General features: G+C 39.7%; 1 protein-coding gene across 4 annotated transcripts in view; it reads left to right on the plus strand.

Moving 5' to 3' along the window:
* Positions 1-17,844, plus strand: part of COG4 (component of oligomeric golgi complex 4) — a 31,565-nt gene that overhangs the window by 4,603 nt on the left and 9,118 nt on the right. For 3 of the 4 annotated variants that reach the window (XM_037816232.1, XM_037816231.1, XM_037816234.1), the window contains exons 4-12: positions 28-202; positions 1,028-1,221; positions 5,400-5,505; positions 6,021-6,178; positions 6,878-6,936; positions 10,346-10,479; positions 12,135-12,253; positions 12,806-12,972; positions 13,911-14,076. In XM_037816232.1, coding sequence (XP_037672160.1) covers positions 28-202; positions 1,028-1,221; positions 5,400-5,505; positions 6,021-6,178; positions 6,878-6,936; positions 10,346-10,479; positions 12,135-12,253; positions 12,806-12,972; positions 13,911-14,076 — 1,278 coding nt within the window. The remainder of the gene's footprint in view (positions 1-27; positions 203-1,027; positions 1,222-5,399; positions 5,506-6,020; positions 6,179-6,877; positions 6,937-10,345; positions 10,480-12,134; positions 12,254-12,805; positions 12,973-13,910; positions 14,077-17,844) is intronic. The other variant, XM_037816233.1, reaches the window with a different exon arrangement.

Consider the following 17,844-nt stretch of genomic DNA (forward strand, 5'->3'; position numbering starts at 1 on the left):
GGTTCTAAGCACCAAGTCTTTTTGCAGAATCGCCTTTATCAAGCCATTCAGAGAGCTGATGACATCTTAGACCTGAAGTTCTGCATGGATGGAGTTCAGACTGCTTTGAGGAATGAGGATTATGAGCAGGCTGCAGCCCACATTCATCGCTACTTATGCCTGGACAAGTCAGTCATTGAGCTCAGCCGACAGGGCAAAGAAGGTCAGCATTCCAAGCTACTGACTTCTAAAACAGTTATAAGCATCTGTAATCTGAACTAGACAGACTCAACCAGGAAAAAGGGATCTGTTGTAAGGACACCTCGTCTGGTAGTAGGCCCTATTTAGGTCCTATCCATCTTAGGGCAGGTGTTATTCTCATTTTATGTAAAATGAGTCCAGATCTACTGATTCTCCAGCCAGCAGGTTCATTCCACTTGACCATGTATTTCCTACTTATAAAATAAAATTCTTGGCCTGATATTCAGGGCCCTTGATCCTGACTCACTTTGTCTTTCTAGCCTTATTTCATGCTACTCATTCATGCATTCATACATTGTACAAATATTTATTGATCTCTTCTAAGTGCCAAGGCATAGACCACTTGCAATACTCAGCAAGTACTCTTTCACCTTTCTGCTTCTGTTTCTTTGCTCCATACATCCCCTTTGCCTGGAATGCATGTCCTTCCTATTCAGGTATGAAAATCCTGCCCATTTTTGAGAAATGGGATATCACTTTCTATAGGAGGCCTTTTCTTATTACGTCCACCAAAAATGTTACTTTTTGGTGTCATTCTTATGACATTTATCACACAGTGAGTTTTGTTCTAGTTCTTTGTGCACAAACTTTATCTCTTTTACTTAATTGTAGCTTCCATATCAAAAGGATCATGTCTGATTTCATCTTTAAATCATCCATATTGCTAACACAGATCTTGCACACAGTAGGTACCTAATACATATTTGTTGAATGCACAGACTAAGTGGAATGGACCTGATATAGTATCATTCTTTATGTTAATTCTCATTTTCTCCCTCTTGAGCAGGTAGCATGATTGATGCCAACCTGAAATTGCTGCAGGAAGCTGAGCAGCGTCTGAAAGCCATTGTAACAGAAAAGTTTGCCGTTGCCACGAAGGTTGGGGATCTGCCCCAAGTGGAGCGCTTCTTCAAGATCTTCCCACTGCTGGGTTTACATGAGGAAGGATTAAGCAAATTCTCAGAATATCTTTGCAAACAGGTGTGGATTCTGATTGCCTGGTGGGATAATGGTGTGGTTCTCTGCCTGCAGATTGAGGCACAAGTGGATCCATTTTCTATGGACACTTTTCTCAGGATGTGACTCCCCTTTCTGCTCTTGCCATAGCCTGGCAAGATTGGATGCATGTGTTCATTCAACACTTACTTATTGCCAGTCTACTGTATACCAGGCACTCTCTGGACATCTGCAGATGCACATTCATTTCCAACAGACCAGGTGAAAGTATAGGAAAATTAAAATGCTGGTTCTCTAACAAGTTGAATCTCCCTTTTCAAGCCATCAGTCAGGAATTAGCTTTTTTTTAAGAGCTCTCATTTTAATCAGAGTTCTCAGTTAATGGTTTTAAGATTTCATAACCAGGCCGAAGTCTCAAAATGACCGCATTGAGATGAAGCAAATGAAGTCTCTTAAGGTTCCTTTTTTTTTTCAGAGAAGTTGGTTTACTGAACAATCGTGTATAAGATACAGGATTCCCAAATACCACCCTATTATTAACACCTTGCATTGGTGTGGTACCTTTCTTGCAATTGATGAAAGCACATTTTTATAAGTGTACTATGAACTGCAGTCCATGGTTTAACTTAAGGTCCTCTGTATTGTGTAGCTCCGTGGATTTTTTTTTTAAAATATTCATTCCAGTAATATATATAAGACCCCAAATTTCCCCTTTTAACCACATTCAAATATATAATTCAGTCTTGTTAATTATGTTGTGCTACCATCACCAAAGGTTAAATCTTGGAAAAGAAACAGGCTTTAAAGTCTTAGATGAGTGCCTACTACTCTTAGATGGAGAGAAGTAAATCCCAGCAGGCATGTGTGCAGAGGGTTTTTTTTTTTAAAACATTATATCAAAATACATCCTGCTCCCATCCCTCCAAAAAAAATTTTGTCTAATGGACCACTATTCTGCCATTAAGAAAAATGAGACAATTCCATACATGCTGACATATTTCACTCTCCAACATATATTGTTTATTAAGTTAAACAAGTAAGGTACAAAACAGTATGCAACCATTTCTATTTAAAATAAGGGAAATAGCAATAAGATATGTGCTTGTATAAGCATACTATATTTTCAGAAGGATTAACTAGTTGTCTCTGAAGGAGGAGGCCAGGAGATCAAGAAACATAGGTTAAGTATCTGTATGGCACCTGAGAATCAGAGCTAGAGTTCATCAGCTTTGAACATCAATATTACCCCATACAGCAACTGTTTAAAAAGCTGAAAAAGAGTTCAGACTTCAATTAGAGATATGAATGGAGCAGATCTGGTTAAGACTAAGGCAAATCAGACTAATGGGTGAAGAACAATACTGACTGTGTTTTAAAACTTCACCTTCTGTGTGAGACCAAAGGAAGAGATGTTTATTTGGTGTAAAATCTATTTTCTATAGCACACTAAATAATTTAACTTGTACGGTCAGTTTGTTCAAACTCCGTAATTACATGGTACTTTGAATATGGAGTGAGATCTGGTAGATTTGTGCAGGTTGGTATGGAGTCCTGGTGCATCCCAGAGTTATTTGGACAAGAGAATAAAAGATGTATGTTTTGGAGCCCCCCTGGGGAACTGGGAGAAAATGCAGAAATGTTGAACTTCCCCACCTGGGGAATTACTGGTGTTCTCACAAGCATTGGGGACTACCAGTTTGGATGGCTGAATCCTCGATGTTGGGGCTTGCTCTTATTTGGCTTGTAGCTGCAAAGGAGAGGCTGAGCCTACTTGTGGTTGTGCCTAAGAGTCTCCCCCAGAAACCCTCTTTTGCTGCTCGGTTGTGGCCTCTCTCTCTCAGCCCACTCAGCAGGTAAACTCACTGCCCTTCCCTCTGTGTGGGACATGACTCCCCAGGGGTTTGAATCTTCCTGCTAATGTGGGACATGACTCCTGGGGGTGGGCCTGGACCCGGCATCATGGGATTGAGAGGGTTTTCTTGACCAAGAGTGGGAAGAGAAATAAGACAAAGTAGAGTTTCAGTGGCTGAGAGATTTCAGGTGGAGTCAAGAGGTCATTCTCGAGGTTATTCTTGTGTGTTGTATAGATATCCCTTTTTTGGTATTTGGTGTATTGGAATGGCTAGGGGGAAATACCTGAAGCTGTTGAACTGCAACCTGGTGGCCTTGATTTTTTTTTTAATGCAACTTTATTGAGATATAATCACATAACATACAGTCATTCAGAGGGTACAATCAGTTGTTCACAGTATCGTCATATAGTTGTGCTTCCATCACCACAGTCAAACTTGGAACATTTTCATTACTCCAAGAAATAAAATAAAAATTAAAATAAAAAAAAGAACATCCAAAACATCCCATTCCCCTCCTCCCCCTCATTGTTCATTTACTTTTTTAATACAGTTTAATTGAGATATATTCACACACCCTCCAGTCATCCACAGTGTACAGTTATTCACAGCACCATCATACAGTTGTGCATTCATCACCAGAATCAATTTTTGAACCTTTTCCTTACTCCAGAATAAAAATAAAAGCAAAAAAGAACCCCTAACTCTTTCTATCCCCTCCATCCCACCATATTCATCTAATTTTTGTCCTCGTTTTTCCACTCATCTGTCCATACACTGGCTAAAGGGAGTGGGAGCCCCACAAGGTTTTCACAGTCACACAGTCACACTATGCAGTCTACCTAGTTATACAATCATCTTCAAGAATCAAGGTCACTGGGTTGCAGTTTGACAGCCTCAGGTATTTCCCTCTAGCCATTCCAACACATTCAAGACTAAAAGGTGATATCTATATAGCACATAAGAATACCCTCCAGAGTGACCTCTCTACTCCATTTGAAATCTCTCAGCCACTGAAACCTTATTTAGTTCATCTCTCTTCCCTCTTTGGTCAAGAAGATCCCCTCAATCCTACAGTGCTGGGTTCAGGCTCATCTCCAGTCCTTTCCCGCATTGCCAGGGGATTCACACCCCTGGGAGTCACATGCCACGTAGGGGAGAGGGCAGTGAGTTCACCTGCCGAGTGGGCTTAGTGAGAGAGGGAGCCACATCTGAGCAACAGAGGCTCTCTGAGGGGGACTCCCAGGCACAATTATAAGTAGGCTTAGCCTCTCCCTTGCAGCAACTAGCCTCACAGGGGAAGGCCCCTTGATTGATGGCTCGGCCCATTAAATTGGCAGTCTTCAATGTTTATGGGAAAATCAGCAATAGGCCAGGTGGGGAAGTCCAATACTTTTGCATTTCTCCCCAGCTTCTCAGGGGGTGGCCTTGATTCTTGAAGATGATGGTATAACTATATAGCTTACACAGTGTGACTGTGTGATTGTGGGAACCTTGTGGCTCATACTCCCTTTGTCCAGTGTATGGACGGATATGTAGAAAAATGGGAGCAAGGATTAAATGAATAGGGGAGATGGGGGTTGGGATGGGATGTTTGGGGTTTTCTTCTTGTATTTTTATTCTTACTTTTTTTTTGGAGCGATGATAATGTTCAGGGATTGGTTGTGGTGATGAGTGCATAATTGTGTGATGGTGCTATGAACAGTTGATTGTGCCCTGTGGAATTGATTGTAGGGTATGTAAATGTATCTCAATAAAACTGAACTGAGAAAAAAAAGGAAAAAAAAAAGAAACATAGTAAGAGAAAGAACCATGTTTCACCAGATATTCCTTTGTACCTTTCGAATGTTTATGTGCTTTACCCATTCTAAAAAATTATTTAAAAATAAAATACAGCTGACTTATGGTACATTTTTATCAATACTCTGCCACTTAGGACCTAGAAATGGCTTCTATTTTAATCCATTATTATAAGTCCCTTCCACACTACCCAGATTCCTTGTCCTGCTCAACCAAATGCCATTAATGATAAGAAGTTACACTTTGGTTATTAAAACTGAGGACTCTTTCCTTTAGCTAATGGCAGTACCTAGTTTCAAAGAGAAAGTGTTACTTATACTTCTGAATGGAATAAGAGCTACTGTCCTGCTCAAGTTCATGTGTTGCCTGAGGCTCAGACAACCTGGAGCCACTCAAGAGAGGGCCCTCTGTGTTGCCTAGGCTTCCAAGCATCAAAGAAAACATGGATAAAAGAAAGTCAATGGGAGGCCTTTTTTGGAAAACTGAGATGAATGTAGTGTGACATTGGCCTTTGGTCTGAGAAATATTGTGAATTTTCTTCCTTTTTTTTAGGTGGCCAGTAAAGCTGAGGAAAATCTGCTCTTGGTGCTAGGGACGGACATGAGTGATCGAAGAGCTGCAGTCATCTTCGCAGATACACTCACTCTCCTGTTTGAAGGCAAGCCCCTTTATCCATCTAGGGAGACTGGAAACTTTTCCAACATCTGCATCCTACTCTTTCTTCTTTCCCCTCTAGTCTGATTCTTTTAATTTAATCCTGTAGTTTACTGTGTATTGATTTATTGGAGAAAAACTTCCTCTTTCATTATCTGATTAGCAAAGATAAGGTTCTGTTTGGTGTTTTGATCCTCTAGTCTTCAAGACCCAAAATCTAAGAGTAAATTTAACCCTAAGATAAATTGCTGGGAATATAGCTATGCTAATTTCCAAAGATGCTCCTGTAGGAAAAAGTATCAGTATAACTGCTTAAATGTTTGCTGGGGTACCAAGCACTGTGCAAATTTAACAAATTCACTTAGCAACTCCCAGAACTGACTAGAACTATTTGTATTCATTTTGGGAGGTGAAGCAGCCAAAATAGTTGAGTTAGACCAAAGATTAGTCCTGGATTAAAAAAAAGGACTTTATTTTGTGGGAAGAATATTTGGAATCCAACTTGTCACTTTCTTCTAGGGATTGCCCGCATTGTGGAGACCCACCAACCGATAGTGGAGACCTATTATGGACCAGGGAGACTTTATACCCTGATAAAATATCTGCAGGTGGAATGTGACAGACAGGTGCAGACAGTGGTAGACAGGTTCATCAAGCAGAGGAACTACCACCAGCAGGTGAGCAAGGGATTTGGAAGCAGCTTTACCCAGGGACACTGTATAGAATAAACTGAAAAAAGAAAAAGGTGCAGAAGGGAGAAGAATAAATACAAAATGCAGACGGATCTGCATCTTGCCCATCACCAGCTAACTTTGGACCTGAGGTCTTGAGAGATGTTGATGTCCTCAGTACAAGATTGGGAAGGAAATAGAAAAAGCATTACATATATCACAGAATGTGCAACAGTGCCCTCTGGTGACGTAACGGGAATTTTATTTCTTCAGGTCCCATTAAGTGTGAAGTTATTTGTCTCAAGGACAAATTAGACCTTTTCTATAAGAAAAACATTTGCTTTTTCAGAACTTTATTTCTCCATTCCTTTGAGCCCAGAAAGTAGAATAGGACATAGATTTAGGAGTGGCCCCAAACAATTTTATTTCTAGAACTTCAGACTAGGAGACTCTAGACAGTAGTCCATTTGAACACCATTAGCATCACTTTTAAGTGCAATAAGGGAGGTAAGCATTAGCTCTAAATCAAAAGTATATTGTTGGCTCATTATCCTGAAAGCCTTTTCTTTGGCTTGCAGGAAAGGTAAGCCAGGTAAGCAAACTAAATTTAAATGTTCCTGTATGTCAAAAGTTTGGCGTGCCCAGCAAAAGGCAGACAAATAGAGGGGTCGGGGGCAGCATTCTCATTTCTGTGATGTATTGCAGTTCCGGCATGTCCAGAACAACATGATGAAAAATTCCACAGCAGAAAAAATCGAACCAAGGTAATAGTTCTTCCCTTTTCTTCAGCTCATAGGAGTTTGAATTAGTAATTATGTGTGATTCGGATCCTAGTCTATTACAGTACAGTCTGTGTTCTTTAAATATTTTATCCATTACTTCTATTTCTTTTTAACGGGATATATCATATATACAAAAAAGTACATATAATACATGTGTGGTTCGTAAATAATAATAATAAAACAATCACTTGTGTACTAACCAGCTCTTTAAGAAATAGATCATTACCAATATTTTTGAAGCCTTAGAGTGACTCTCTTCTTCTCCCTCCTCCAGAGTTAACTATCCTAAAATTGTAAACTTTTACTTTTTTTTATAATAAAAGTAACATATGCTTATTAAAAGAAAATCCAAACATGATTAAAATGTATTAATTCAGTCAACCAGTTTCTACTGAGCACATTTTACATACCAGATACTGGAGATATGGCAGCAAGCTAAGTGAACAAAACAGGTATAATTCTTTCTTTGTCTCACCTATTGCCTATAGAGAAGACATTATATATATATATATATATATTGATATATCATGCTTACTCTATTCTATGCCAGGCACAGTTCTTAGCACTTAAAAAAAAACATAAAGTCATTTAGCTCGGGGTTTCTCAGCCTCTGTGCTATGGACTATTATGGGAGTCTGATCTGTACATTGTAGGATGTTTAGCAGCATCCCTGGTCTCTACCCACTAGATGTTAGTAGCCCCCTCCAGTTGTGACAACCAAAAAGGTCTCTAGACATTGCCAGATTTTCCTGGGGAGGAGAGAGGCAAAATTGCCCTCAATTGAGAATCACTGCTTCAATCCATAACCATTTTACAGATGAGGAAAATGAAGCCTAGAGAAATTAAATGACTTGCCTAAAGTCATATAGCTAGAAAATGGCAGAGCCAGGGTTAGAATCCAAACGATATGACTCTAGAGATTGTATTCTTGGCCACTATAGTATACTAAGTATAGGGTATAGAAGAGCATGTAATAAGGGAATATAACCTAATCTAGGGAAGTTCGTGGAAGAATTCCTGAGGAAATGACCTTAGATGTGAGGCCTCAAAAGTGAGTAGTAATAGGAGATGAAGTGTTTCAGGTAGAGCAGGGAAAGCATGTGCAAAGTCCCTGTGCATTCAGAAAACCGAAAGAAGGCTAGTGAGCTGGAATGCAAAAATTGGGGAGAGCCTAATATGAGATGAATCTGGAGAGATCAATATGGTTAGGCCATTCAGGGTCTTGTATCCTGAGAGCATTAAAAACTGTCCTAATATTTTAAGCAGAGCAATGGTATGACCAGATCTATGTTTTCAAAAGAGCTCTTGAACTACAGTGTAGAGAATAAGTTAGAGAGGCCCAGAGTAGGTTCCAGGAGACCAGTTTTTAAGCTTTTGTGGTATGCGGGTATGACGTGGCAGTAGACACGACTAGAGTGGTGGCAGTCGAAACAGAGAAGTAGACATTTTTAAGTGTTGTTTCAGAGGCAGATCAAAATTGACTGAACTTGTTGACACATTAAAAAAGAAAATACAAAGAAGATTAAAGTCCCATCACTACTACCTTACTGTTGTTGGGCTTTTTTTTCTGGGCAGTTGTTATTAGGTATAGTTCTATTTTTAACAAAAATGGGAACTCATAATCTGTGAATCCTCCAAATTTTTTTCCAAACTATTTTGGCTATTCTGGGTTCCCTGAATTTCCATATGAATTTTTTTATTTGGTAACATATATATTTTGCCATTTTAACCATTTTGAAAAGTACAATTCAGTAACATTAATTACTTTTATAATGTTTTGCTACTATTAGCATCTTCCATTATTAAAATTTTTTCATCACCCCAAGCAGAAAAGTTTTTACCCATTAAGCAATAAATCCCCCAATAACCTTTATTCTACTTTCTGTTTCTATGAATTTGCTTATTCTAGATATTTCATATGAGTGGAATCATACAGTATTTGTCCTTTTGTGTCTGACTTATTTTGCTTAGCATCATGTTTTCAAGGTCCATCCTTATTGTAGCATGTATCAATTCTCCATTCCTTTTTTTGGCTGAGTAGTATTCATCGTGTGGATATACCACATTTTGTTTATCAATTCATCTATTGATGGATACTTAGGTTGTTTCCATGTTTTGGCTGTTGTGAATGATGAATGCTTCTGTGAACATTGGTGTACAAATATTTGAGTCCCTGCTTTCAATCCATATGAATTTTAAGATATGTTTAACAAATTCTGCAAAGAACCCTCCTAGAAGTTTTATAGAGATTGCATTGATTAACAGTATCATTTGAAGAGCAAAAGTTTTAAATTTTGATGAAGTCCATTTAATCTTTTCTTTTGTGGTTCATACTTGTTGTATTCTTGGAACCCTCTGCCTATTCCAAAATTGCAAAGAATCTTTTTTAATATTTTTTCTTTTAGAAGTTTTATAGTTTTAAGATTTATATTACATCTGTGATCCATTTGAGTTCATTTTTGTGCATGGTGTGGAGTAAGGATCAGTGTTCTTTTTTTTCCTTATGGATAGATGGCAAAATTTTAATGTTGGAAATCATCCCTAGAGATTATCTACCCAACCCTCTTGTTAAGTAGATGAGGAAATTGAGTTGTCCAAGGGTCACATGACTACGGTGGTACTATTTGTCTCTGGCTTTTCTCCCATCCCACCATCCATAAAATAATGATGGTTCTGCAAGCTCCTTTTTAGTGAAACTTGGAAATTCTGAACCCTAGAATTAGTGATAAGCAGTATTGGAATCACCTGGGAACTAGTTAGAGCTAAAAATCTCAGGCCACACCCCTGATTTACTGAATTAGAATCTGCATTTTAACAGATGCCAAAGTGGTCTGTGTGCACATTAAAAGTTAAGAAGCAGTGTACACAGTACCCAGAATCATGGCTCCTGAGTGTCAGTGCCCCAGTTAATTCTGTGCAAGCCCTGGCAGAAACACTGGATTATATATATGACTGTAAGATGGCACTGCCTACTCTTTAGGGCCTGATGTTTCCCTTACTTGGTGAAAATTAGAGATCCAAATGAACCAAAGCCAAGACTTTTTATGGTGACAGGATTTCCAACTGTTATGTTGTTTCCAAATTTAGCCTTTATGATTCAAATAAAAATTATCTATGCCTCATGTGAAAGAAAACATACTTTGCCCAGCCTCTTATTTAACTCTGGTGAGAGTTTAGGAGGTTAATGATTTAGGTGAAACATGGAAATGGAAAATGTGGTGAATGGCTGTCTCTGATTAAAATTGGACCAGCAGAGCCAGGATGACCATCTGGCAGAGCTAACCCTTCTGGGCTCAGTACAGAGGAGTCGTCGAGACTCTGTTTGCCCTGTAGATCTTGTATCTGAGGGAATCCAGTGCTTCTGCTTATTTCTTCTGCCCGTGTGTCTCAGGGAACTGGACCCTGTCCTGACTGAGGTCACCCTAATGAATGCCCGCAGTGAGCTGTACCTACGCTTTCTCAGGAAAAGGATCAGCTCTGATTTTGAGGTGGGGGACTCCATGGCCTCAGAAGAAGTAAAGCAAGGTAAAAATCATGCTTCCCATATTCTCTGGGAGGGCTGGCATGTGTAGTTGGCACTGTTTTATAATAGGTAAGCCACAGATCTCTCACTAAGGAAACAAATGGGGTTTGTGTGCAAAATGACTACCAGGAGGAAATCCAGACATACTATGTTTTAGAATTGGAATGAACTTTTGAGGCCATCTAATCATTTTACAGATGAGGAAAACTGATGCCCAAAACGTTTCATGATTTTCTTGGGCTCTTTTCCCCACAGCATACTTCCTCAGGTTTGAGGTTTTATTGTTTGATTTAAGTAGGTGATATGTGCACATGTTAAATAAATAGATAGGTTAAAAAGTTTAAACAGTACAAAAAAGTTATGCATAACTACAGCTAGGCATGAAGGAACTTTTAGGAATGATGGAAATATTCTAAAACTGGATTGTGGCAATTGTTGCACAACTCTATAAATTTACTAAAAATTATTAAGTTGTATACATATAATGGGTAAATTTTATGGTATATAAATTATATCTTAATAAAGCTTTAAAAAAGAAAAGAGTGTATAGTGAAAAGAAAGTCTGCTGCTGCTTCTTCAGTGTCCTTGTTTCCCTAGCCACAATTTTTGAAGAGATAAATAACATTTAGGAAAAAAAGTTGTGCCATAGTCCAATTTCATTTACAGATTGACTCTCTAGGTTTTCAAGAAGAGCATTTAATTCCTGCTGGACAAATAAATTCAGGGTTCCCTAATCTGGAGACACGAGACTGATCCAGTGTCTGGCGTTCCGCATTGCTTATGCCAGTAACACATGGCAGGGAAGTTATTCGTGCGACCAAGCTGGCCTTGCTTTGAATTTGTGTTTAAAGGAGGATATATGCTCATTTGGAGTTTGATGCATATTGCTGTTAATAATTACCATCACTCTTCAGATCTGTGCTGTCCAATACACTAGCCACCAGTCAGATGCGCCTATTTAAATTTAAATTTTAATTAATTAAAATTAAATTAAATAAAAATTCATTTCCTTAGTCACCTAAGCCCCCATTTCATGTGCTCAACAGCTACCATGGCTAATGGCTACCACACACTAGCCATGGTATCTCTGGACAGCACAGATATAGAACCTTTCCATCCTCACAGAAAGTTCTGCTAGACAGGGCTGATTTAAAGAATGAAATGTTCCATACCCAACATATCACAGTCTCTGCCCTGGAAACTTACTATCTTTTGACTCCTATTAATTAATCCTAAGGAAATAAAGGAAAAGAAGTAAAAAGTTATTTGTACAAAAATATTTTCTGTAATCTCCAGTTACTATGATCTGCAGTTACCTACAATAATGGCAAAACATTTGGCAGTAACCCAGTGTCTAAATAAAGGAACATGGATTAAAAAAATGGATTATCCATCTGATAAAATAATCACACAGCCATTAAAAATAAGTAAGCTGAAAAGAAAAAAATAAGTAAGCTAAGACAAAACATGGAGAAAAATCATGATATAAATATGTAAAGCAAAATAGAAAATTCTGTCAGTGTTGTGATCATAACCGTGTAAAATGTATACCTGTTTGGAACAAAGACTAGAAAGGAATCTGAAAAATTGAAAAAAATTGATCTATTTTCCTTGGGGGGGAAGAAAGGTGACTATTCCTTTCTTGGCTGTCCCCTAGAGCACCAGAAGTGTCTGGATAAACTCCTCAATAACTGCCTATTGAGCTGCACCATGCAGGAACTAATTGGCTTATATATTACCATGGAGGAATACTTCATGAGGGAGACTGTCAATAAGGTAGGATATAGGATACAATCTCTTGAAAATGGGGCTTTCTGTTGAAGAAGCCAGGCTGAAAGAAATGTCTGAAGCATGTCATATTTCTTGGTCCTGCTTTGAGAATACCTTTGCATGGAGACTAAGCGGCACTGCTTGTGATGGTTAGAGGGAATCTTTGAAGTTGTAACACTTTTCATATACCCAGCTGGGTCTTCTTTCCCGAGGGTCACGAAAGAAACACCTTAGCTCCTCAGAGTAGCTATGTAGAGGTATCTGGGTGAGTAGCCTCGGGAAAGAAGGGCCTCTACTGATGTCTTATGGGCCCAGGTAATAGAGGTCCCCAAGTCAAAGGTTTAAATATTCAATTTCCTAACACAGTGATCCCAGAGAAGTGAGCTATTTTGGCAAGGAAGATCCAGGTCAAGTTATGACCAGAATAAGCCATAATGGGGAGAAAAACATGGATAAAGCACAGAAAAGGTTGCAGACCCAGAGCCAGTGTAACTAGAACCATCTCAGAACAATGACGTGCAATTGGGGCCCTCACTGGGTACTTTGCCTTTCGGGTAGGCTGTGGCTCTGGACACCTGTGAGAAGGGCCAGTTGACATCCAGCATGGTGGATGATGTCTTCTACATTGTTAAGAAGTGCATTGGGCGGGCTCTGTCAAGCTCCAGCATTGATTGTCTCTGTGCCATGATCAACCTCGCCACCACAGAGCTTGAATCTGACTTCAGGTACAGTTGACTCCCATTTCCCCTTTCTAGGAGGCCAAAAGGCCGTAATTGTGATTGATTCCTTGGCACATTTGTTTCTATCCTTTTCTCATGATTCTAGTTCAGTTCTAGAAAGGTGTAAGCTCTTGGCAATATCATTACATCCTTGGCTCCAGGCAGCTGTCTAGCAGTCAGAAGTCTTATGGGACAAATCTGTGTTCTTTGTGCTGGATCGAGGGGAATATTGGCCCTTCGATATAGGAGAGAGGATAGGCAGTTCAGATATAGGCAGTAGTTGTAATAATAGTCACAGTTACCACTGGTACAGGCCAGGTACTATGCTAATCTCCTGCTCTTATTTAATCCTAATAACAATCCTGTGAGGTAGGGACTAGTAGCTGTGTTTTATAGATGAGGAAACTGGGACTTCAGGAGATTCAATCACTTGTCAAAGGTCATGTACTTCGTAAGTGCTGGGATAAGGAATAGAGTCCAAACTGACTGACTTAAAACCTACTCTTTCGTGACTTAGTACCAGGCAGAGGGTCTGTATGAGGTCACCCCTGGTTGAAAATGAAAGATTTATTCACCCAGACACAAAGATTTATTAAAGAGAAAGGAGGCAAGAGAGCACTTTTGAACTATTAAAAAAAAAAAAAAAAACCTACTCTTTCAACTCTCACACTGTACTTCTTCTCACTAACCTATACCACCTCTTCTTGAATTTGTTGGAACTCAGTGGTTAACTGAGTAGATAACTGAAAGCCTCATAGGGAGTAAAGAATTAGCTATTCTCTGTGTGTTTTTGTCACATCCATGCCCTTGAGAAAGTGTTGGTCACTCTCATATCCTGGCTCCTTAGTCTCCTACAGTGGTCTCAAGGATTTGCCATTCCAAAGAGCAACTCCTTCTGCTGAGCACTGTCAGGCCTGACCCCCATATGCTATTCTGACCCCCAGGGATGTTCTGTATAGCAAGCTGCGGATGGGCTTCCCGGCCACCACCTTTCAGGACATCCAGCGTGGGGTGACGAGTGCCGTGAACATCATGCACAGCAGCATCCAGCAGGGCAAATTTGACACAAAAGGCATTGAGAGCACAGATGAGGCCAAGATGTCCTTCCTGGTAGGTGGTCCCACAGGTATGAGTGGGGTGAATTTATTTTGTGAGGTTAAACTATGACCTCTAAGCCCCAGTATTATCAGCCTTGAGCTGGAGACTTTTTCTCCAGTGTCTATGTATAAGGAAGGCCTCCTTTATGTAAAGCTCCTCCCAGAAAGCTACCAACCATATCTTACCCAGGAAATCATTTCTGAGCAGCCTGAGTTGGACATGCTCTGTTCCCTGCCTACCCTGCTGGGTCCTCAGCTCTCTCCCAGTGCTCGTGCCCAGCCACACGGCCCAGCTATTCGGGGGCTGCACTGAGTATCAAGCTTGGTTTGCATCTGCCACAGAACTAACTGTAACATCTGTGCCAAGCCTCTTCTCTGAGGAGAGTCCCCACAGAGTGCGGCGGGTGCCAATCCTTTAGACCTACGAGGACTGCTTTTCTAGCACACAGATTTTCAGCTTCCTCTGGAGATCTGACCTTATTAAAATTCCTTAGCTACCAGAATGGCAGGTGTGATGAACCAGTGAGTCCTACAATTGTATGACAGCTGGGGAAGGAGCAGCATGGTAGGAAGAAAGGGTTTGAGATAAGCCAAAAAAGAACATGTTGACTCCTAAACTCATGCTGTCTCAGACAGAATGGTAAGAGTGCTATCAGAGGTCCACTCGACTCCCTTCCCTGACGTTGGCCAGACTCTGAGTCTTATGGCTCCTGGGGTTCAGAGCCTGAAGGAAACATCTAATACCATAGGCCTCAACCAATGGTCTAGCAGCGGGGTCTCTGAACACCCTAGGATTGATGCAAAATGTGTACTGTGCACTTTCCTGGGAACAGAGTCCCTAGCTTTCTTCAGACTCTTAGAAGGGTCTGTGACCTCAAAAGAATTAAGAACTGTTGCTTTCAGACATAGAAGCCTAAATATGCCAATATCTACCCCATCCCTGCATAGGGTAACCCACAGTAACTGGTTATCAAACATATCCAGTATGGGCTCTTTTGATCTGGGATATCATGGTCGTTGCCAAAAAAAGAGGATCTGCTCTAAGAAACTGTTGCCTCTGAAATGTGGTCTCTTTGGAGAACTTTAGCAAAATGTCCAGCAGTGAGCCTCATATGGTCATGAACTGACTTAAATTTGTAATTTTATTTGTATTCTTTCATTTTTTTATAGAACTTACTTTCATTCAGTCATTTCTGTGATGAGAAATATTCATTAGTTCCATGCTAACTATCACATCAAAGCTAGACTTCTTTACCTGGTCTTTTATTTAAGGCCTCCAGAATCTGACCCATCCTGCCTGTCCACTCTTACTTTCCACCAATTGATTACACAAACCTTAGTTCCCATAGGCTGGCCTGCATGCATTCACTCATTCACTGCTCAGGCAATTTCATTGTTCATGGGCCCAGAAGATAAGGCCAACATCGAAGGTGATGTTAAATGCTTGGTGACAGGTTTCTAGTTTTTCTGACACCAAGTACTTAAAATGTCATCACTCCCACTGCAGAGCCTATTTCTTATGTCACCTTGACACATTTGGCTGTCAGGATGAACTCCGCAATTGTGCTGACATATCATTCATCATGAGCAGGGGATAAGCTCAGTGAGTCCATGTGTACAAGGACTGTCAGCATGGGAGAAACTTTTAAATCAATACCATTTGAACCCAAATTCCTTTCCCTCTCATGACAGATTGTTCCTGATGCCCTTAAATGCCTTAAGAACACAATTTTTTATGGCCTTAATCCTTCAGCTGTCTTGACAGTTCAGTTTTTTCTCTGGCAACCTGTCATGTCAGCAGCTTTGTTTGGCATGACATAGAAAATCCTTTAGCCTTATCCATCCACAACTACAGCAGCACTGTCACCAGTGTGACTTCTCAGTATTGGCTGCAGGATACAGACAAGGGAAGCACTTTTGGGGAGACGAGGGCTTCCCGATTTAAATCCCTGGCATTCTGAGATTCTCCTTTTACATGGAAATCCCGAAGCCCCTGACTCCTTTTCAGGGTGTTGTTTATTTTTTGTTTTTTTTTGTTTTTGTTTTTAATTTTTATTGGGATTGTTCAGATACCATACAATTATCCAAAGGTCCAAAGTGTACAATCAGTTGCCCCTGGTACCCTCATACAGCTATGCATTCATCACTGCACTTAATTTTTGTTCAATTTTTAGAAACTTTTCATTACTCCAGATAAGAAATAAAGTGAAAGATGAAAAAAGAAAAAAAAAAAGAAAAGAGAAAAAAAAAAGGAGAAAAGGAAACTCGGATCCTCCCATATCCCTAACCAACCCCCCCCTCATTTGTTGACTCATAGTGTTGGTATAGTACATTTGTTACTGTTTATGAAAGAATGTTGAAATACTACTAACTATAGTATATAGTTTGCAATAGGTATATATTTCTTCCCTATATGCCCCTCTCTTATTAACTTTTAGTTGTATTATCATACATTTGTTCTGGTTCATGGAAGAGTTTTCTAATATTTGTACAGTTAATCATGGACATTGCCCACCATGGGATTCAGTCTTATACATTCCCATCTTTTGACCTCCAACTTTTCCTTCTGGTGACATATATGACTCTGAGCTTTCCTTTTCCATCTCATTCACGCACCATTCAGCACTGTTAGTTATTCTCACATCTTGCTACCGACACCTCTGTTCATTTCCAAACATTTTAAGTTCATCCTAGTTGAACATTCTACTCATACTAAGCAACCGCTCCCCATTCTTAAGCCTTGTCCTATATTTTGGTACCTTATATTTCATGTCTTTGCGTTTACATATTATAATTAGTTCTTATCAGTGAGACCCTGCAATATTTGTCCTTATGTGTCTGGCTTATTTCACCCCATATATTGCCCTTGAGGTTTTGTCATCAATCCATTTTTTTTTTTAAGATGGTTTTGTTCACACACCATACAGTCCATCCTAAGTAAACAATCGCTGGTTCTCTGTATGGTCACATATTTATGTGTTCACCACCTTCACCACTATCTATATAAGGGCATCTACATTTCTTCCACAAGGCAGGAAGGAGAGTCAAAGAAGGTAGAGAGGCAAAAGAAAGAGGGAAAAAAATGACAGCTAGGAAGTAGCAAAAGGAAAAGTAACCTTAAATCAAAGTAGACTAAAGAGTCAGACAACACCACCAATGTCAAGTGTCTAACATGCCTCCCCTATCTCTCCCTTATCTGCATTTACCTTGGTATATTGCCTTTGTTACATTAAAGGAAGCATAATACAATGATTGTTAGTTATAGTCTCTAGGTTACGTTGATTGCATCCCTCCCCCAATGCCTCCCCATTTTTAACACCTTGCAAGGTTGACATTTGCTTGTTCTCCCTCGTAAAAGAACATATTTGTACATTTTATCACAATTGTTGAACACTCTAGATTTCATCAAGTTACACAGTCCCATTCTTTATCTTTCCTCCTTTCTTCTGGTGTCTCACATGCTCCCAACCTTCCTCTCTCAACCATATTCATAGTTATCTTTGTTCAGTGTACTTACATTGCTGTGCTACCATCTCCCAAAATTGTGTTCCAAACCACGCACTCCTGTTTTCTCCTATCACGCTGTAGTGCTCCCTTTAGTATTTCCTGTAGGGCAGGTGTCTTGTTCACAAAGTCTCTCATTGTCTGTTTGTCAGAAAATATTTTGAGCTCTCCCTCATATTTGAAGGACAGCTTTGCTGGATATAGGATTCTTGGTTGGCGGTTTTTCTCTTTCAGTATCCTAAATATATCACACCACTTCCTTCTTGCCTCCATGGTT

This window comes from Choloepus didactylus, chromosome 22 (genome assembly GCF_015220235.1).
Source record: "Choloepus didactylus isolate mChoDid1 chromosome 22, mChoDid1.pri, whole genome shotgun sequence".
Classification (NCBI taxonomy): domain Eukaryota; kingdom Metazoa; phylum Chordata; class Mammalia; order Pilosa; family Megalonychidae; genus Choloepus; species Choloepus didactylus.